General features: G+C 31.3%; 3 protein-coding genes across 3 annotated transcripts in view; 2 read left to right on the top strand and 1 right to left on the bottom strand.

The window, feature by feature from the left end:
• The first annotated feature begins 1,334 nt into the window (after positions 1-1,334).
• On the top strand, positions 1,335-7,488 carry LOC123009328 (phenoloxidase 1-like). Its single transcript, XM_044405551.1, has 4 exons — positions 1,335-2,315; positions 6,306-6,470; positions 6,517-6,961; positions 7,009-7,488. The coding sequence occupies exons 1-4, from the start codon at positions 1,335-1,337 to the stop codon at positions 7,458-7,460; spliced, it is 2,043 nt and encodes a 680-aa protein (XP_044261486.1). The 3' UTR covers positions 7,461-7,488.
• Positions 7,486-21,889, bottom strand: part of LOC123009329 (alpha-tocopherol transfer protein-like) — a 23,273-nt gene continuing 8,869 nt past the window's right edge. Inside the window, exons 2-6 of the mRNA XM_044405552.1 lie at positions 18,725-18,916; positions 10,444-10,602; positions 8,083-8,176; positions 7,905-8,031; positions 7,486-7,853 (exon numbers count right to left, since the gene is read on the bottom strand). Of these exons, the coding sequence (XP_044261487.1) occupies positions 7,597-7,853; positions 7,905-8,031; positions 8,083-8,176; positions 10,444-10,602; positions 18,725-18,916 (829 nt within the window). The 3' untranslated portion in view covers positions 7,486-7,596. The remainder of the gene's footprint in view (positions 7,854-7,904; positions 8,032-8,082; positions 8,177-10,443; positions 10,603-18,724; positions 18,917-21,889) is intronic.
• Positions 10,606-13,332, top strand: LOC123009327 (glutamic acid-rich protein-like). Its single transcript, XM_044405550.1, is given in 3 exon segments — positions 10,606-10,760; positions 10,810-13,160; positions 13,162-13,332. Coding segments are annotated over 3 exon segments (2,433 nt in total). The 5' UTR covers positions 10,606-10,712; the 3' UTR covers positions 13,196-13,332.

The raw sequence follows: 21,889 nt of genomic DNA, 5'->3' as shown, positions 1-21,889 counted from the left end.
TCAGGAAAATGTTTACAAGACTTTGTGTCAATGCATCGAACATGATATTACTTTAAAAAAGTATAAAACCCTTATTTAATTCATCTATAATTTTTTTTTGCAGAGTTTTGTTTGATTTAAACAAAGAAGTGAAAAGTGCTTTGCCTATTTTTCTAATTGCAACACTGCTTTGGTCCGTTTCTGTGTTTTTCTTTGCAATAACGGTGAGTAAAAATTGTTTAGTAATTCGTAATGATGTTTTTCAGTTCTTGGGAAGTATGAGTATTGGGATACAAATTCGAATGATAGCATTCGTCGCTCTTGTTGTTTTTGTTATCTTAAGCTATTCTATGGTTGGTCAACACCTTATCAATCAAGTATTCAAAAAAATAATAAAAACACACCAGTTAATAGTTTTTTTTAGACAAGTAAGATTTTCGATGCACTTTTTGAGTGTCCCTGGTATACATGGAATATGAAAAATCGCAAAATTTATCTTAATTTTATGCTAAATACTATTCGTCCTATTAAAATTACTTATGCTGGAATTTGTATAGACAGCAGTTTTTTTCTCTCTGTAAGTATAATATTGGCATAAAAACTGCAAACAATAGCAACATAACATTACGAAAAATTCTTCAGAATTTGTGAAATTCTAAAGCCCAGCAAATCTCAAAAAAACTTTGAAATTCTCAATAACTCCCTAAAAGCCTTTAAAATGTTATTTGCAAATCAGTCAAAAAAATGTAGGTGTATTTTAATCTTATCATTATTAATTCTAGATAACAAGAATAACACTTTCCAATGCCTTTATGTTATACCAACTACGAAATTCATAAGTCTCAAATACCATGGAATTATGTACAATTATGCACAAATTATATTATTATTTGTTCTGTTTATGTTTCAATTATTACTACGCTTAAATATGTAATTAGTTAATTAATTTTATTTATTCCAATTATTTGTTATTTATAAAATTACAGTAAAATAACATAATATAAATAAATGTTTGGTAGTATTGTTTTGTTTTTTTAAATAGAAACATAGACGAGAAAAATTGATGGTATCTACAGGTGCGCCAGAACTAGCGCCCCAGAAAAAATGCCATATAAGGAAATGTTAAAAAAAAAATTAACTATAAGAATTTCGGTTTAAATTTTTATTTATTTCTGTTTCGAAGTTTTTTTGCTACAGGCTATTAAAAATTTAACTGTAACTGAACGTACAAAATATTTTCCTCATGTCACTTCTTCCACACAAATCCAACCACCTTATCTGTGTTTTGCCCAACACATCCGGGGTGAATTCCTATAAAACGCCACACAATCTCTCCAAATTCACTTAGTCCAACAATGTCAACCCCAAACAACCTTCTCCTGCTCTTCGAGCACCCCCAAGAGCCAGCCTACGTCCCCAAAGGCTCCAAAAAAACCGTCTTCAACGTCCCTTACAATTACCTCCCGGACAAATACAAACCCATCGGCGTGGCCTTAACCGACCGCTTCGGCGCCCAAACCAACGAAAAAATCCCTTTGAAAAAAATCGCAATCCCGGAATTGGGCGAAATCCTCGACTTGGCCCGAGACGAAAACTTCTCCCTGTTTTTGCCAAAACATCGCGACATCGCCGGCCAACTAATCGAAATTTTCATGGGGATGCGCACTTGGGAGGACCTCCTCTCCATGGCGGTCTACGCCCGTGACCGTGTCAACCCCTACTTGTTCAACTATGCCTTCTCCGTGGCTCTCCTCCACCGCGAGGACACCAAGAAGTTAGACTTGCCCTCGCTTGCCCGATTTTTCCCGGATAAATTCTGCGATTCTAAAATTTTCGTCCGGGCTAGGGAGGAGGCAAAGCTTGTTCCCGAGGGTTTGAGGACGCCACTGGTCATCCCGAAGGACTTCACCGCCTCCGAGTTGGAGGAGGAGCAGCGATTGGCGTACTTCAGGGAGGATATTGGGGCGAATTTGCACCACTGGCATTGGCATTTGGTGTATCCCCTGAATGGGAGTAAGGAAATTGTTGCGAAAAATCGCAGAGGGGAGTTGTTCTACTACATGCACCAGCAGATCATCGCCAGGTACAATTTTGAACGGTTTTGCAACAAGTTGAAACGAACTGAAAGATTCAATGATTTTACTCAACCCATCAAAGAGGGGTATTTCCCAAAGTTGGATAGCGCTGTTGCCAGTAGGGCGTATCCTCCACGTGTTGCTAATCAAAAATTCCAGGATTTGAGACGCACCGCCGATCAAATAAATGTAGATGTTGAGGATTTGAAGAGGTGGAGTGATCGGATTTTTAATGCGATTCATGAAGGATTTGTCAAAAATGTGAGTAAAGACTTTTTTTTTAATGGAAATTACCAAGTCAAAATTTTGGGTAGCCACAAATTTGTTTTGTCCCTAGAAAAATTATGGTTGTTTTCAAATTGAGATGTTGTCAAAATTTTGACTTTTATGATATTTCTTTGTCTAAAGACAGAATTCAGTGCTAATAATTTTGCATGTTGTGGAAAAAATGAGGTTCTTGCTACAAAAACTTTGAAGAAAAAGATTATTTAGAAAAAATACATTATTCTGATGATTGGCAATAAATTTTGTGTAATTTATTGAAATGAAAATTCTTCTTCAGCTTTAGTTTCAAAATTGTTACTTATTCGAAAATTTAATTGCGTTCTTTGCGATGTTTTTTCTCATTTATGTTTATTTTGTATTCTTGTCAATTGTTTACTAAAAACTGAGAATGTTTTACAAACTGCGTCTACATTTTGACGCCATTTTTTACGCCATTCAACAAAAATATGGCTTAAAATGTGTTAGGTTGTTAGTAAGCAAATATTTTACAATAATATAATAATAAAACAAAAAAATAGCACCAAAATATGTGGTTTTGATAGTAAATTGCCTGTACCGAATTTCATAAAAATTGATTATTTCATTAAAAAATTATTAAAGAAAAGCGAAAATATTTTTAAAACTTTGGCGCCCTCTAATTCTTAAACGGTACAACTTGGTATAGAGGTAAATTGGGTTGAATCGCTTTATTTTGACCTGGGAAATTTCAGGTTACTTTTTGACCCTACTTTTTGTTACACCCTGTATTAATTCTTTTCTGTAATTAAAAGAATACGTTTTCGGGCCCTTTTCATGATATCATTAATATTATTACAACAAATTTACAAATGTACAAGCCACAAGCACTAATAATTTCTGTTTCATAAAATAAAGAGTGATATTAATTGTATTAGAAGAATTTTACTAGCAAAAATCCTAAAAAATTGGACGGTTATAAATGACCAACTTTCAGTCAGATTTTGTTGTGTTGTCAATCAACGTTTTGATTTTTGCTTTGAAGATGGATAAAAGGGATGAAAACAGGAAAACACAATTGTGTATTTTAAGCAAAATATACGAAAATAAAGATATTTTAGCTCACAAAACAAGAGCAGGAGATTTTGCTCTATGTGAAATCGATTACTTCTGTTTTTAAATTAATTTTCAATGAAGAGAAAGAACCAATTTCGCTTTCTAATAATAGAGATTTAATTTTAAAATATTCGAAATCATCAATTTATTTTGGATTAACATTAGATGTGATTATTCCATGATAGCCAAAAAAAATATTATTACAATTTATATCTTATTTGTGTGAATTCAGATTTTCTGGGTTAACCAACAAAAAACGAAAAAAAAAAGATCGAGACTAATTGTAGAAGACGACCAATCAAAAAAAAAAAGACGATCAGAAAACTGCAAGCTCAAATTTCTCATTAAAAATATTCTTATTTTTAATTTGTAATTAATCCCTTGTTGTTTTTGTAGTACATATTATTTTATTTTACATCCAAGATTATTATAATAAACTATTTTACACAGTGTATTATAGGTAAATAAACAACTTTTAAACTTACGTTTTTCTTTGTGTGCCGCCAAATTTTGAAATCGTTAAAAGTGTGCCGCGACAAAAGAAAGGTTGAGAATCACTTTTTTACACAATAAAATTGTCTTTAAAAAAATTAGTACTTCCAACTGCAGGCATTATTTCCTAAAAATTATGAAACAGAAATACTTGTAATATGTTAAAATCTATTTGTATTTTCAATTTTACAAGTTGTAATTTGTACTTTTATATTTTCTTTTTATGAAACCAAATTCTAAAAGTTACAAGCTACAAGTCTAATAATATTAGATTGTAATTTATTATGAAACGAACTTGCGAACTATTCGTTTCTAAATTTCTAAAAACTGTTTTTTTTTTATGTTTCATCTCTAAATTTTCATAGACGATTTTTGTGTTGACATTTAATGACATTGTTTTCAAATTAAGTAAAAACCGGAACTGCCAATTATCTTTATTAAAATTACCATGAATGAATTTACTACAACTTTTTCAAGTTTAATTCAGAAACTATCACATGTAATTCAGATTAGTCAATCGTTTTTCAGAAAGTGTTAATTGTAATTCAGAAGAGCAAATTGAATTTTAGAACCATGAGGTGTAATTCAGATTACACCTTTTTCAAGTGTAATTCAGAAAGCGTAAGATGTATTTGAGAAAACGTTAATTCTAATTTACATTAGTCATTTCTATTTCAGAAAGTATGAATTGTAATTCAGAACCGTAAACTGAATTTCAGAAACCATCAGATTCAGATTAATTAATTTGACTTCAGAAAGCGTAAATTGAAATTCAGATTATTCAATTGTATTTCAGAAAGTGTTAGTTATAATTCAGAGTTTGTCATTTGTAATTGAAAATCCGTCAATTGTATTTCAGAATTCATTATTTTTATTTAAAAATTACATTATCAAAATTTCTTTGAAAATAACATATCGCATTTATTTTGTAAAATACCAAGTTTATGTAATTCTTTAATTCTGAAAATAAAATAATTCGTGTTTATGTGAAAACTTCATTTTGAGATAACAGTAAGTTACTCATCTAAATTACAATTGATATTTTCTGGATTACATGTAACATGAAATTGAATTTATTTACTTTTCTGAATTACATGTAATGGTTTCCGAATTACAATTATTACTTTATGAAATACAATTGACTAATCTGAATTCCAATTTATGCATTCTGAAATTAAATTAACTAATCGAATTACATCTTATGGTTTTTGAAACTCATTTTAGTCTTCTGAATTACAATTAACACTGTCTGAAACACAATCAATTTACGCTTTCTGAAACTAAATTTTCTAATCTGAATTACATGTGATGGTTTCTGAATTACACTTGAAAAAGGTGTAGTTAATCTAATTTCAGAAAACATTAATTGGAATTCAGATGAGTAACTTACTCTTATTTCAAAATGAAGATTACACATAAACACGAATTATTTTATTTTCAAAATTGAAGAATTACATAAACTTCGTATTTTACAAAATAAATAAGATATTTTATTTCCAAAGGGATTTTGTAAAGTAATTTTAAAATGAAAATAACGAATTCTGAATTACAATTAACGAATTTTCAATTACAAATGACAAACTCTGAATTACAATTAACACTTTCTGAAATACAATTGACTAATCTGAATTTCCATTTACACTTTCTGAAATTAAATTAACTAATCTGAATTACATCTGATAGTTAATTAGTAATTACCTCTAATAAAAACTATTAAAATAAATTACAAGAAACATACTTATATTGCTATAAGTATTATTGAAGCTGTAACAAACTTATTTTTATTTCTTTATTTCGTTTTTTGCTGATATTTTATGAATGTATAAAAATCATTTCATTTTGGAAAAAAGCTTTAAAAGAGCATTTTGTTTTTTTATTTTTTTTCACTAGAAGTTGGTGCTATTTGACATTTTAGAGGTTAAAAGGTTAGTGAAGGTGCTTTTAAAATTGCGTCAAAAAATGTCCCTTTTAAAAACAAAATTAACCTGTTTCGGAGGTTTTATTTGCATTTTTATAGAACACTCTGTATCTCATGAATGGATGGTCTCATTTAATTTTGGTAAAAAGTTTTGAAAACCTTGCTAAAATAGCTTTAATTTGATGTGCCACAAGTAGGGTAATGCCATTTAAATTTTTAAAGTTGAGGTGCGTAGGGGTTAAGGGGTTACTAAGGGTGTCAAAAAATGTCCCCCTTTGAAACAAAATCGACCTGTTTCGGCGTTTATGCAAAGTTTTTTTAGTTTCTGAGCTATTCGAGGTGGCTCGTTTTCATTGAAACACCCTGTATCTTACGCTTTCTAAATTACACTTGAAAAAGGTGTAGTAGTGACTGCTTGGCATTTTCATTAAAAAAAAAACGACTTTACTTAAAAAAGAAATGTGTTTATGTCATTTTGATTGTAGGAAAAAGGACAAATAATTTTCTTGACTGAAAATGAAGGTATCGACATTTTGGGAAACATAGTGGAGTCGAGTGTTTTATCCCCCAATAGAACCGTCTATGGCGACTTGCACAACATGGGGCATGTCTTCAGTGCTTTTATCCATGACCCCGATCACAGATATTTAGTAAGTACCAGAAAAAAAAATCAATTTAAATTCAATTCAAATTTAGGAAACTTTCGGTGTGATGGGTGACGTTGCCACCGCCATGCGAGACCCATTTTTCTACCGTTGGCACTCCTACATCGACGACATCTTCCAACAACACAAAAACACCCTCCCTCGTTACTCGGAAGACACCCTCAAGTACCCCGGAATCACCATCACTGGAGTCGAAATCGACACCTCCAACATTCTTAACACTTTTTGGCAACAATCCGACATTGACTTATCCCGCGGGATGGATTTCCAAGAGGAAGGTTCAGTTTTTGTCCGTTTCACCCATTTGCAACACCAACCCTTCACTTACAACATCAGTGTCAAGAATGACAATCCTGGTACCAAAATGGGCACTTGTCGCATTTTCCTTGCCCCGAAATTCGACGAAAGAGGTAGAGCTTGGGTTTTGAGGGAACAAAGAGTGATGTTTATTGAACTTGACAAGTTTATAGTCACATGTAAGTAGCCAAATTTTTGTTATTGAAATTTTGAATAAATTTTGTAGTGAAACAAGGAGTCAACACGATTCAACGCAAATCGGACCAATCCTCAGTCACAATTCCCTTCGAGAGAAGTTTCCGGGATTTGGACACAAATCGACCAAGTGATGGGACAGATTTGAACCAATTTAACTTCTGTGGGTGTGGTTGGCCCCAACATTTGCTCATTCCCAAGGGAACTCCTGAAGGGATGCCCTGTGAGCTTTTCGTCATGATCTCAAACTATGATGATGATAAAGTTGAGCAAAACATGGATGGGGCTTGTAATGATGCTGGGAGTTACTGTGGGATTAAGGATAAGTTGTACCCAGATCGTCGCTCCATGGGTTACCCCTTTGATCGATTACCACGAGAAGGGGTAAAAACCCTTCGTGAGTTTTTGACCCCCAATATGCGAGTTGCTGATGTTACTATTCGTTTCAAGGACAGGACAATTGCCCCAAAACAAGCTTTTTAAACGGTTTATGATTAATAAAATTTAATGCATTTTTAACTGGTGTTTTATTCCTAATTAATCACAACAAATACATAGACAGTCACACTCTTATTAATGACTTATTTTGAGCCCTAACCAAACAATATGCAATTTTATTTCAATCGATTTGCAAGTTTTTGAGAATAGTTTTCTCATCTATTCTTTCCGTTGAGTTGCTTCCACTGAAAAGGCCCCACCATGAGGCTTTCTTGACTCTTTTACTTTCATCGGCTTTGAAATGAACCGATTCTTTGAGCCAGGAGGCGTATTTGTCGACCATACTCTTGGTTTCAGAGTCTAATTCTTCGACAGAGGGCGCTTCACCGCCGTAGTCGGCGGGGAGGATATCCTGGGGGACTCCTTCAGGAATACTTCCTAAATAAAAACTATGAGACTGACAATTTCCATTGTCAAAAAAATTATTACCTTTGTGGAACTTAACCATGCTTAAAAGCTCTGATTTAATCAAGGGCAAGACTATCCTCATAATGTGGTGAATCCAGGAGGCCGTATTTAGGATATGGATGCCTTTTAGGCGAGCTGGATGAGCTTCCTGGATTAAAAATTAATGAAAATTTTATAGTTTTCTAAAAAATTAAATTACCTGAATGTAGAACATAAAAGCCTTCAGGGCAGGTAGACTGACTCTGGCAAGATGGCCGATTGAAACTCCTTTCATATCAAAAATGACGATATAACTGGAAAAATTACAAATTATTGTGTTTACAATTTAATAATTATAAAGTCATTGATTGCTCGCTGGCCTTGGCTAATTAAATGGTAGTTTGCTCTTGATTAAAAAAATAATAATAATGTGAACATCACACGACTTTCCTTATCCTACTTATTTGGAAAACATCTTTACGACAATAATTTAGCGTTGCAAACCCAGATTACATGCGAAATAGATTATAGTTATAGTCGCGGGTTTGAGTCTGGGGTCAATTTGTTTAGTTCGCTACCCATTATTATTTTTATTTTATCACATTTTACATACCAAATTTCAAGTTTCTAGGTTTTATCATTCTCAAGATATGCTGTTTACAGACAGACACACACACACACGACCCAATTGCCCAAACCAACTTTTTTAGTGTCTTGAAGCTATAATTTGTAGAAATGTAAAAATCTGTTTAGGTCAAATTGCAGCCAGGCAAAAATAAGAGTGCAAAAAATTTTTTGTTCAAATGAAAAAAAAAGTTCTAAATACAGCGTGATTCATGTAAAACTACGAGCTTGGACAACCCTATACCTAACTCAAAATATGATTTAAAATTTTAAAATCAGATTTTATTCAATAAATAAGAAGTTTCAATTTTCTAAAAAAATTTAAAAGTTTTTAATATAAATACACTGTGATTCATGTAAAACCACAAGCTTGGACAACCTTATACCTAACCCAAAATATCATGTCCATAAAACACCTACTAGATTCAAAAATCAGGTTTTATTAATTCAAATTTTGAGACATTAAATGAGTAAAAGAGGCATTTTGTAACAAAAAAAGGTTTTATAATACAGTGTCAGAACTCGCGTCCCAGAAAAAATTTCAAGTAAGATAAGATACCAGGAATATGGAAAAAATATTCAGAAATTCTATCTGTCAAAAAATTTTGACATTTGACATTTTTTATGTCTATTTAACTGATGATTTTGTAACTACCAACTTGTGTTCATCTTGCACTTAATGAAAATTTTGTAACAGAAAAAAAGCAAAAATAAGTGTTTCAAAAAAGATTTCTTAACAAATGTGTGATCTAAATACACATACCTAACCCAAAATATGATATCTATGAAACATAGTAGATTTGAGATCAGATTTCATTTAATCAAAGTTTTGGACATCCTTGACAGAGTGTTATTAACTGTCAATTTGACAATTATTTTTTCTTGAATTTTTGTTGGACTTTTTTAGAGATGAGCAAAACATGTATAACACCAAAATAATTATATTTTTAAATATCTTTGGCGGAACTGTCAATCATCTAATAATTGTTTTTTTTTTAAATTCTTGTAGAATATTTTTCTAAGGATGTCCAAAACATAATAATCGAGGAGTAAAAATATTAAGTTCTATAAAGCTAATTACTGAATTCAATGTTTGTTTTTGGACATCCTTGACAGATTTAAACTTATACAGGCTGAATCATAAGAAACGCCTCAAATCATAACTCCATTATTTTTAAAGATATTACAATATTTTTTGAAACAAAGTTGAACAGTTTCTTGTCATCTATGGTTTGACATAGATGCTCAATCAATACTGCTTTCTGTCTCACCGGAAGTAACGCTAATTTCAGTTTTTTAAATGTAACACTCCGTATATTTTATTATTTTTGGATTCCTCATTAAATTGTCTTTCCAACAAGCTTACTTACTATTATTTATCACAACTTTTAATTTTAGGCAATTTAAAAATGAAATTATATAAAGTAGGCTGTGGAATTAATAGAACATTTTTATTCATTTTATCTAACAATTGGTAAAAAAAATGATCAACTTTGAGCAAACATAAAGTATTATAACGTCTTTAAAACTAATGAAATTATGCTTGGGGCGTTTTTTATAATGCAGCCTGTATACAGGGTGCGCCAGAACTCGCACCACAGAGAAAAATGCCAGAAAAATGTTTAAAAAAATTTATCCATAAAAATTTCAAAGTTATGAAGGTTTAAATTTTGCACTTTTATTTTATTTATTTCTGTTGGAAAAATAATTTTCCAAGTTTTTTAAAGTTATACAGGCTGTATCATAAGAAACGCCCTAAATCATAACTCCACTATTTTTAAAGATATGACAATACTTCTTGGAACAAAGTTGAACAGTTCCTTGTCATCTATGGTTTGACATAGATGCTCAATCAATACTGCTTTCTGTCTCACCGGAAGTAACGCTAATTTCAGTTTTTTAAGTGTAACACCCTGTATATTTTATAATTTTTGGATTCCTCATTAAATTGTCTTACCCTTCTGCAAGTCCATCTTCTGATAAGACACAGTCGTTGTACATGCAGAACCCTTTGACAGCATCGCTGAATATCATTTTGGTGGGGTCTGGGTCCCTCACGCTGTATAACAGGACTTTGTACCCTTCCGGGGTCGCCTTAGGCAGTCGGATTAAATTTCTAGACAAAAAACCCATAATCATGACAACCGAATTGTATTTGTCAAAATTCAAAATTAGACGTTTCATTTCCAAAAGTTTCTCGTGCTATTATGTAATCAAAATTCTAGTATGAGTTTGTTTTTAAAAAACCTTCCGAAATCATTCTTTCGTGCAATTGTAAGTCGAGTCAAAATTTCAGTGGTTTTGCTTCAAGACCGTGTTTCAGGTTTCTTCACGACCGATTTTTGACAAAGCAACTTCGCTTTTCCCATCTATTGCCCACCAATCAGCCAAATTACCGATTCTGCAAATTGGCAGAAGCCATGCAAGGACTATTTGCTTCAGTTCGAATGAAGACAGGAGGAAGCAATTCCTGAAAAAGTACAGCTTTGGGTACGATCGACGATACTCAAAAAAGGCGAAGAAAAGTCCCAAAACTTCGGCGAAATCGTCAAAAACGAAACAGAAAATTTCTTCCGGTTCTGTCGAATGTTCTGTCGAAAAAGGGGAGATTGAGTGTTCCATCGATTGCGGAAAGTTATCAGGAGGTCGGAAAGAAGGTTCAAAAGCCAAATCAAGTTGTTCCCTCAAAAAAGATAAGCCACTCAAAAAAGAAGAAATCCCGATTTCGAAAAAACCTCCAATCCCGAAGTATAAAAAAGAAATAAGCCAATCAGAACGATGCGACGTTAAGGCTTTGACTGGTACTTGGGTGAGCAAAAAATGTATCAAATTTGACTTTTCCTGTGGTAAAAAATGTGCCAAACGTGACCCTACCACAAAACCGGTCAAACTTGAAGATGAATATAAGAAGAAACCTTCACTTTTCGAAATGTGCAAAAAGGCTTCTTCGAAAGAACTCGCAAGGAAGGCAAGTCAAGAGAAGAAAGAAGCAAGTTGTAAGCCAAAATGTGGTAGCAAAACTGAAATGAAGAAAAAAGAATCGACTTGTGGTAGCAAAACTGAAGTGAAGAAGAAAGAATCGACTTGTGGTAGCAAAACTGAAGTAAAGAAGAAAGAATCAATTTGTGGTAGCAAAACTGAAGTAAAGAAGAAAGAATCTACTTGCAGCCAAACAAAAACTGAGAAAAAATCAAAACCGTGTTCGGCAAAAGAGAAGAAAGAAGAAAAAGTAGTGAAACCTTGTGGGGGCACTGGAGACGAAGAAAAAGTCGACCAAAGTCCTCTAATGCAGTGTGTGGAACAATGTTCAAAACGTGGGAAAAAGAAATCAAAAGGAACACACGACCCTAAATCTTCATGTAAAAAGAAAAGCGGTAAAAAACCACATTGCAAAACGGCAAAACATAAAAAACCTTCCAAAGAAACCCAAAAAAAGAAATCTTGTAAGCCGTGTACTAGTAAAAAAGAAGAAACCAAAAAAGGGGCTAAATCTGAAAAACCTTGTTCCAGTCAAGAAAGCAAACCTAAAGACGTAAACTCTCACTGTCCTGAAGCTAAAACTGACGTTAAACCCGTAAATACTTCACTTGTCATGGATACTTACGATCAAGAGAAGAAATCTTGTGAAGAAACTGATCAAAAAAGTGCGGAAATGATTGAAAAATTAAAGAAAGAGTTAGAAGAATGCAGAAAAGCAAAACAAAGAGACAGACTTGAAAAGGCCAAAAAGTGTTTACCGGAAATGAAGCTCGATACATCACTTCCGCCTGCAAAAGAACAGGAAAAAGATGTTATATCAGGAAGCAAAAGCTTTATTAAGAATGTTTGCGATGGTATATTTAGTAAAAATGAGAAACCACCAAGTAAAAGCAAGTCGGCTCCTGTTGTCAAAAAAACGAAACCTGGGAAACCGGTTAAAATAATCAAGAGTGCTGGTTGTACATTTGACTTGGACCCGAGTCACTGTAAGAAAAAGAAAGACGAAAAGAAGAAGGAAAAAACTGGTAAAGAAAAATCAAAGAAAGAATGCAAAGAAGAATCTTCAAAAAAGAGACGAAAACAAGCAGCACCTTGTAAATACGAAGAATTAAAACTAAAATCAAGTTGTGAGAAGAGCAAACCTGAAAAGAAGAAATCATCCTGTGGTTCTAAAGAGAAATCGGCTGAAAAGATAGATCCGTGTGGAACACAACAAAAAGAGAAGAAAGCAGAAAAAGCAAGTTGTTCAAAAAAAGTTGAGAAGATCTTGCCATGTGACCAAAAAGAGAAGCAAGCAGAAAAACCAAGTTGTTCAAAAAAAGAGACCAAGAAAATTTCGCCATGTGACCAAAATGAGAAGAAAGTAACACCTGAATGCGAGAAAAAATCATCAACTTGTTCAAAAACTGAGAAAAAGAAGGATTTTTCATGTGGTTCAAAAAAATCCGAGACCAAAACATCATGTTCCAAGCAACCTAAAAAATCAGAAAGTGTTTGTTCTAAGAAATCGGATAAAAAAGCTTCTCTTGTATCTTGTAAAAAAGGGAAGAAATCAGAATCTGACTGTAAGACAAAAGAAGAAGACGGGCCACCTGATCAAAGTCCAATTATGCAATGTATAGCACTTTGCAGAAAAAAGAAGAAAGCTAACACTCCCCAACAAGGTAAAGGAATACCTCCCCGAGATAAATCAGAATGCTCTAAAGATCCCAAAGTCTTTAAAAAATTAACTGTCTTTAATGAAACACCTACATGCAAAGAAGAAAAAGAAGAAATTAAAAATTTTGTTCCATGCAAATATGAAGATATCAAGCCAGGAATAAGAAAAGTAGAAGATTGTGACTCTCATGGCCAAATTTACCAACAGTTTGTTTCTGGTAATGGCAAAGAAGAAAAGGCGAGAAGTTTGGTATGTCCAAAATTTGTGAATCCGTGTCAGAACGAGGAAAAAAGTGAAGATACTTGCAAGAAGGAGCCGGTGAAGAGAGATCCGTGTCAAAAGGCGAAGAATGATTGTAATTAATTTTATTTTATTTTTGCATCGAGGTTTTATGGAAATTAAAAATTTGTTTAGTTTTTTATATTTTATCGTCTTTTGAAAGTGTATTAAATTTGTTGGGCAATATACATATTTTTGATTTCTTTATCCTCGTAATTAATTACAAAGAAAAGAAGAAACCAAAAAATGATTTCTTTTTTTTTCCATATTGTGTATTTAAATTTATTTTTTGTAGTGTTGTATGCAAAAGAAAATATCAAAGAAAATAAAGATCTAAAAACCAGCAAAAGTGGAAATAAATTGCCAAAAGTGGCAACAGGAAAATATGTGAAGAAAAGTGCAAGTACCGAAAGCAAGAAAGTATTAAAATCAAGTGACCCAAAACAGAAAACATTTATAGTTGTTCGTTCCAAAACCAAAGTAAAGTATCAAAGCTCATTAAAGTATGAAAACTTCAAATGCTTGTCGGAACAAAAATCAGAAGAAAAAAAGAAGAAAATCACATCTTCAAAGAAAAATGATACCGAATCTGAAAGTTTGTTACCTCTTCTTAGAGTAAAATCACCCATGATTAAACCTAAAGATTGTCAAATCGACTTAAAATCACAATTGTCAAGTAAAGAATGTTGCGAAAATGAAGAAAAAGAAGAAAAAACTGTTAAACGTTATGATCCATGTGGCGATCACAAAAATGAAGAACAATCAAGTGCTTGTAAAGAAAGTGAAAACGAAAAATGTGACAAAAACGAAGAAAAATGTCCAGATTTTGAAAATCCAACTGAAGAACAAGAAAATGAAACTGTCCAATCTTGCACGAATAAAAATTCTACTGAAACACCTTATAACGTGCAAGATGGAACTAAATGTCCCAAATTTTCAAATCCATGTCCTGACTTTTGCAAGGAAAAAGAAGAAAACAAAGATGATTGTAATAAGGAAACCAAACCTTTTGTGCCTTGTAAAAATGAAGAAAGCCAAATCGTCACTCCAGAACAAAAACAGATTAAACGAGTTGATCCTTGTAAAAATGACGAAAACAGATCTGAAACTGAAGAACGCCATGACTCCTGTGAAAAGGAAGAAACTAAATCCAGCAGTGAAGAATGTAAAAGAGAAATAAAACGTTTTGTTCCTTGTAAAGACAATGAAATTAGATCTAAGGGTGAAGAACGCATCAATGAAATTAAAAAAATCAATCCATGTAAAAATGAAGATATGAAATCCAAAAGTGAAGAAAGGATTAAAAAAAATAAAAAAATCACTCCATGTAAAACTGAGGACATGAAATCCAGGAACAAAGAGCAAAACAAGGAAATTAGAAAATTGAATCCTTGTAGACCTAAAAGTAATAATTCTAAATCTCACAGTTGTAAATCATCTGAAATAAAAGAAAAATCAAAAACAAAAAATCGTTGCGATATGTTAGAAGAAAAACAAGACCAAACTATCAAAAAAAGCAGCTTAAAGTGTCCCAAATTTGATAATCCTTGTCCAGATTTTAAAGAAAAAGCAGAAACTAAATGTCAGACCAAAACAAAGAAAAAGGACGACAACCTGAAAACGGAAATTTGTAAAAAGGAAGAAGAAAATATACCATTGAGTAAAGCTGCTAACACATCATTGATCATTGGAACTTATGGAAAACAACCTTCTTCTTCAGCTAGTAAAGAAGTTCTTAAAATAATCGAACAACTGAAGAAAGCAGTTGAAGAATGCAGAAAATCTTCAAGGAAAAGTGATACCGAACCTGGTGAAAGCAAAATCTGCACTTCAAAACACAAACAGATTAAACAAATTAATCCTTGTAAAAATAGTGAAAACCTCAAAAAAGAAGAAACCAAATCTTGCAGTAAAGGGCCTAAAAAGGAAATAAAACGTTTTGTTCCTTGTAAAAATAAAGAAATTAAATCTAGCAGTGAGGAACGAAACAAAGAAATTAGAAAATTTAATCCTTGTAAAAATGAAATGAAATCCAGAAGTGAAGAACGAAACAAGGAAATTAAAAAAATTAATCCTTGCAAAAATGAAATGAAATCTAGAAGTGAAGATCGAAACAAAGAAATTAAAAAATTCAATCCTTGCAAAAATGAAATGAAATCTAGAAGTGAAGATCGGAACAAAGAAATCAAAAAATTCAATCCTTGTAAAAATGAAACTAGGAACTCTAGAAATGAAGAACGAAACAAGGAAATTAAAAGATTTAATCCCTGCAAAAATGAAACTAAATCCAGGAGTAAAGATCGGAACAAAGAAATCAAAAAATTTAATCCTTGTAAAAATAATGACATAAAATCCAGAAATGAAGACCGGAACAAGGAAGTTAAAAAATTTAATCCTTGTTTAAATGAAGAAAAACAAGACAAAAAATCCGAAAAAAGCAGTTCTAAGTGTCCTAAGTTTAAAAATCCTTGTCCAGACTTTAAAGTAAAGAAAACGCAAATCTGTGGAAAGGAAGAAAAAAATTTACTACTGAGCAAAGCTGCTAACTCTTCATTGGTCATTGGCACTTATGGGAAACAAGCTTCCTCTTCACCTAGTAAAGAAATTCTTCAAATAATCGAACAATTGAAGAAAGAGATTGAAGAATGTAAAAAACTAAGAGTTCGAGACTCCCAATGTGTTGCTCCACCTAAATTAGACAGTCCTCTTCCAAAAGTGCCAGAACAACCCAAATCTATTGTTGCTGGAACCCTAAATCTATTTAAAAATATATTTAGTGCATTCTTCTCATCCAAGAAAAAAACTTCAGCTTCGTCACCATCAAAAAGTAAATCTGTTGATAGTTTGAAGAAAAAACAATCAGGAAAAGATTTAAGAAAGATTAAAAGTAGTGATGATTGTACAAAGAAAAAGAAAGAAGAAGCAAAACCAGTAAAAGGGTCGACGAAAAAGAAGAAACAGAAAGATTTGAAGAAAAGTAAATCTCTACCGGCTACTTCAAAACCAAAAGGGAAAATATTAAGAACAATATTTTCTGCAAACGGGTGTAAATTTGATCTAGACCCTGAACATTGCAAAAAAGTGACCAAAAAACAAAAAGGTGGCAAATCTTCAAAGAAAACCAAGAAAGCCAAATCAACATCTAATCTTCCAGAAAATAAAAAGGAAAAACTGAAGAAAACTGGAAGCCTAGATTGTAAACTTGATCTAAAGCCTAAACATTGTGAAAAGTTTGAGAAGAAAGAAGAAACAACAGAAGAAAAACCGACTTGCAAGGAGAATAAATCAAAAAGTAAAGCAATTAAGAGAATATCTCCATGCGTTTATGAAGAATTGAAATCAAAAAGCATCAAAATTGAAAATCAAGACCCTAAATGTAGACCTTGCACCAAGAGAAATGTACAAAAAGAGTGTTCAAAACACAGGTTGGTTGCTCCTTGTAAACCTGGTGTTTCTACCAAAAGCAAAGAAAAACCAAAATCCTTGGTTGGTCCTTGTAAGAAAAGTGGTAAAAGTAAGTCTTCACCTGATTTGTCAAAAGTAACCACTGGCAAAATTTTGAAGAAAAGTAAAAGTTGTGGTGGTAAAATCAGCCCGAAGAAAATCGACTGCATGAAAATAAGACCACTTGAAGAAAGATGCAGAGCAGATTTGAAAGATCAAGAATTGCAAGATCAAAGTCCTATAATGCAATGTATCGAGTTGTGTAGACTACGAAAATTAGGAAAAGTCCCCTCAAAGGATGAAAAAGATCTTAAAGTGAAGAAACTTGTCGAGTTTTATGAAACAAAAAAAGAATGTAGTGAAAAATCTGTGAAGAAAATAAAACCGTGCAAGTCTTCGAAATCCGAATCTTCAAAAAAAGAAGAAATCAAGCTGTTTATCCCTTGCAAACATGAAGAAATTAAATCACCTTTGCGGTCAGGTGAAGAAGGAAAAGATACAAACAAACCTTTTGTTCCTTGCAGGTATGAAGAAATCAAATCAGCATTACGTGGAACTAAAGAAAGAAAAAGTTTAACAGTTGAAAATAAATGTCGTCCAAAAACTAAAACTTGCAAACCAAAAATTGAGAAAAAGTCAAAACAAGTTGATCCATGTAGGTTAGGAAAAGAAGACACCAAATGTCTAACTGAAGAAAAATCAAAACAAGTTATGAAGATTGATCCATGTAGGTTTGGAAAAGAAGAAACTAAATGTCCAACTGAAGAAAAATCACACCAAATTGCAAAAATTAACCCATGTAGATTAGAAAAAGAAGATACCAAATGTGCATCCGAATTAAAAAAATTATTTTTTGAAGAAAAAAAGAAAATAGTCAAAGTTGATCCTTGTCGCAACGATGCGAAAAGTGTAAGCAAAAAAGTTAAAGATTTATGTCTCCTAGTTACGAAACAGGAAGATACCAAAAAACAAAATGTCTGTAAGTTGACAAAACAACAAGAAGAGAAAAAAACTTGTCAAAAAATGGAGAAAACTAAATGTGATGAGTTGACCGAAAAAGAGGACAACAATAGTGTTGGTGTAAGCCCAAAATGTCCCAAATTTAAAAACCCTTGCCCCGATTTTTCCAATGAAAAGAGCTGTTCTTCAGGAAAAACGGAAGAAAGCTTGACAAAAAAGCAAAACTGTCCGAAATTTCAAAATCAAGAAGAAAGCTTAAAATGTCCGCAATTTGAAAATCCCGAAGATTGTCCCCCAGGAAAAAATGAAACTGAAGAATGTACAGAAACGAAGAAGGAAGAAAAACAGTGTAAATGTAAGATGTGCAAATGTGTCGATTGTAAATGTGGGAAGAAAAAAATTGATCGGTTTGGAGTAAAAGTAGATCCGTGTAGAAAAATAAAAGAAGAAACAGAAGAAAAGAAGAAAACTGGCCCAAAACACAACAAATGTTCATGTAAGAGGTGTGAATATGTGAATCATAAATTAAAAAACGTAAAAATTAGAATTGACAGGTCTGGATTGAAAGCAAGTTCATCTTTGAAGAAAGAAGAAGTTAAAGTCAATAGTGAGGAAGAGAAAAAAAGTGACAGAGATCCCAACTTCTTTTATAATTATTGTTTGAACGAATTGGAACCAAAGAAAAAGAAAGAAGAAGATTGTCTTATTGAAGAAAAAGGTGACAAGGGCTCAGATTTTTTCTACAATTATTGCCTGAAAGAATACAACCCGACAAAAAAAGAGAAGAAAGACGATGAAAACTGATTTATTATCAAACTTTACATTTTAGCACAACTTTTGGAAATAATATTGTGATTGTCTTGTAACTTTTTAGGTCAATATACATTTCGCATTTTTTTTTAATAAAATTATTTACCCGAGACTTATCATAACTTGCATCCGAGGTGAGTAAGGGTCTCTATCGTTGAAAATCGCCGGAGCACTTGCTCTAATCGTGAAATAATTTTCAATGCAAGTTTTCGTTTTATCGATGTTGTAGTAGGCAGCATGGAGGAAGAGGTAGATGTACTCATCTGAAATGTGAGGCAAGTGGGGTTGCGAATTCATCCTGAAACAAAAAAAATTACTAAATTTGTAACTTGGGAAGGGAATGAATTTGAGAGTTGAGCTGTTGTGCTCAAATTACATAAATTGTTGCCCGACATGTTAATTAAATGTACTTTCTATAATCTGAACCAGATCGTTATGTATTTGTGCAAAGAATATAAAACAGCTTAAAATTTTCTTATCTTTCATGAATATTTAGTTTTTAAAATACTAAACGTAATAATTATTTGACAAAAAACTAATACAACATTGATTAAAGTTTTAATTTATTTATTTTACTTCTTTTGGGGCTTTTGAAAGATATGTAGAGTAAAAATACAATTTAATGTTTTTGGAAAATTTGTAGGGATAATAAAACATGTCACTTACAAGTTATAATTTATTATTATTACCAACTTTTATTATTCTACATGCGTAACTAGATAAATTTTTGATAGTTATTCAAAATTGTGTGTATACAGGGTGCGTCAGAACTCGCGCCCCAGAGAAAAATGGTAAAATAAAATAAGGTAAGATACCAGCATGGAAAAAATGTTAAAAATAAAAATTTCGAAGTTATGAGGGTTTAAATTTTGCATTTTGACTCTATTTATTTCTGTTGGAAAAATAATATTCCAAATTTTTTTGCTATAAATTATTATATATATAAAAAAATGTCAAATGTCAAAATTTTTTGACAGATAGAATTTTTTAAACATTTTTTCATGTTCCTGGTATCTTACTTTACTTGAAAATTTTCTCTAAATATTTTGATGTATAATAATTAATACATCAAAATATTTATTTTATGTTATTTTATAAGTGCTGTAAAAATGTGATTGTGTTTTGAGAATAAAATTTTGTTTTTGAGTTGGGTTGAGATTTAGGTGAGGATTTAGGTTTGTCAAATTATCAAACTTGGACGAATATTTTTTCGATAAAAATTGAATAAAATGTATAGTAGTAATCTTTAGATCTAATCTTATTCAAAAATATTAAAAATTTTGCAAAACTCAAAAAGAAAGAAAATTTGGAAAAAGTTTATTCTTGATCAAACGTTTATTATTATTTATCGATTAGTTTAAAAAAAATAGATAATTTACACAAAAACGTTTGGATAATAGTATATTAAAAAACAAGATTCATAAAACCAGTCTTGAAGCACGAATTATTTTAAAGAATGAGTGCTTCATGCCGTTTTTAAACAAAAAATTTTACTTTGGTAATGTTTTAATTTTAGAAGTCAATATTTGATCTAGGGTCTCGTTCTTTAATTTGTCTATTAGAGAACCAAAATGGAGGCAAATTATAATTATATCTAAACTTTTTATTAGACTTTTTATTGCTAGAATAATTTTTTTCTTGCTTAGGCATTTTTTGAGTTTATTTAATTCCCGTTGGGACTTTGTTTTGATACATCCAGTGTTTAACCATAATATTAATTCTCGCTTGCGTTTTGTCTTTATTAGATGGGTTATTTTTTGGTAATAATTAATTATAATTCAATTTTTCCGTAACTATGAAAAAACCCGGAATCGATTCAGGATATTGATACATTTCATTAAGAAGGCGGTGATAAAAAATGTCCTTCAACTTTGTAAACACTATTTCTTCCAATATTATACTGCGTACATTACCATACTATTTGGTTATTTATTTTTTGATTAATTTTTCAACATGTAGATGATGACACATTTTAAAAATAAATAAACATTTTTGAAAATGTTGCAAGAATTAATAAAAATATAACAAAATGTACAAATTAATCAACACTGTATTAAATTTAACATGATATTATAAGTGTTATAACGTTTAAGGAATTCGGCAAAATTAATTTTCATTTCATTATAAATCCATTTACAAATAATCTAACGACTTGTAAGCTCATCTTGGGGCAAAAACTCGACTTAAGTTGAAATATTCAGACAAAGGATCAAGTAAAAATATTTTAGATTATTTGAAGAATAAACAATAAAATTCTCTTTTTAATGTTAGAAAACTGATAAATTAATTCATACAATCGTACAATTAAAATTTAGAAACATTTTCAAAGAAGTTAGTTTTGGTTAAAAGCCATAATTATTATAAAATTAAATAATACATAAGTTTTTACTTTTCTATGTTATCAAAACGGCATATTAAAAAAAAACATCGTGATGCAAATTTTTGAAAAAACGTTTTTTTATGTTAAATTAGAACTTTATATCGTTTAGTATTGATAAAGTATGTATATTTAAATTTTTAAATTTTTTATTAATATGCAAATATCTAAATAAGTCCTATATAAGAAATTGTTGGCGAATAGTGTACATTAACCGATTTTTGCTTTTGACCGGTTAAATATGTTCAAATATTTGAAGGTATGTTGCACGTCAATTTTTTTATTTATTAATTAATTTGTTTTTTGATAGATTGTAACTGCCACTGCGTTATTTGTTTATTGTTTAATTATGACAGCACATACGCTACAAGAACCCCAGCAACGTTCAAAAATCGATTATTAATGTTTACTGTTACAGAAATAGATAAACATTTTTTTTCATTATGGTTATTAAATTGAATAAAGCATTTAAATAATTCTTACTTTTATTTCCATCACCATAAAATCACATTTTACAGAAAGACATTCAGTGCAAATATTTGTGCCTTTTTTCTTTTTTTTACAAATTTTTATTTTTGCAAAAAGTTGTTTCAGGGATGCCTGAAAAGGGTTTTGCCCCACTCTTATACCCAATTAAACAGGACACACACGATGTCACTGTGCTTAGGTTTAAATATGTGAACTCATTTCTTTTTCACCCTGTATAGTAAAACCACTGTTTCTCTTGGGTTGTATAAAAAAAATAAAGTAAATGTATAACTTCGTTTTAAATAAAGCATTTAACAAAAAAATTGTTATTATTATTTTAAATAAACCTATTTTAAATGAATAAAAAGTATAAAACTGCTTTCAGAAAATAATAAGAATAGGAATAAAAATTAATAAAATGTAGAT

Source organism: Tribolium madens, unplaced genomic scaffold (genome assembly GCF_015345945.1).
Source record: "Tribolium madens isolate multiple individuals breed KSU strain unplaced genomic scaffold, Tmad_KSU_1.1 Scaffold_71;HRSCAF=194;Tcas5.2_LG6, whole genome shotgun sequence".
Taxonomy (NCBI): Eukaryota; Metazoa; Arthropoda; class Insecta; order Coleoptera; family Tenebrionidae; genus Tribolium; species Tribolium madens.
This window is presented reverse-complemented; position numbering and strand designations above follow the sequence as displayed.

Bases quoted from the DNA above. Each gene is read 5' to 3' on its own strand.
- LOC123009328 (XM_044405551.1), top strand. From the start codon at position 1,335: ATGTCAACCCCAAACAACCTTCTCCTGCTCTTCGAGCACCCCCAAGAG. The intron at 2,316-6,305 runs GTGAGTAAAGAC...TTTTGATTGTAG, and splicing joins ATGAAGGATTTGTCAAAAAT to GAAAAAGGACAAATAATTTT. The intron at 6,962-7,008 runs GTAAGTAGCCAA...TAAATTTTGTAG, and splicing joins TGACAAGTTTATAGTCACAT to TGAAACAAGGAGTCAACACG.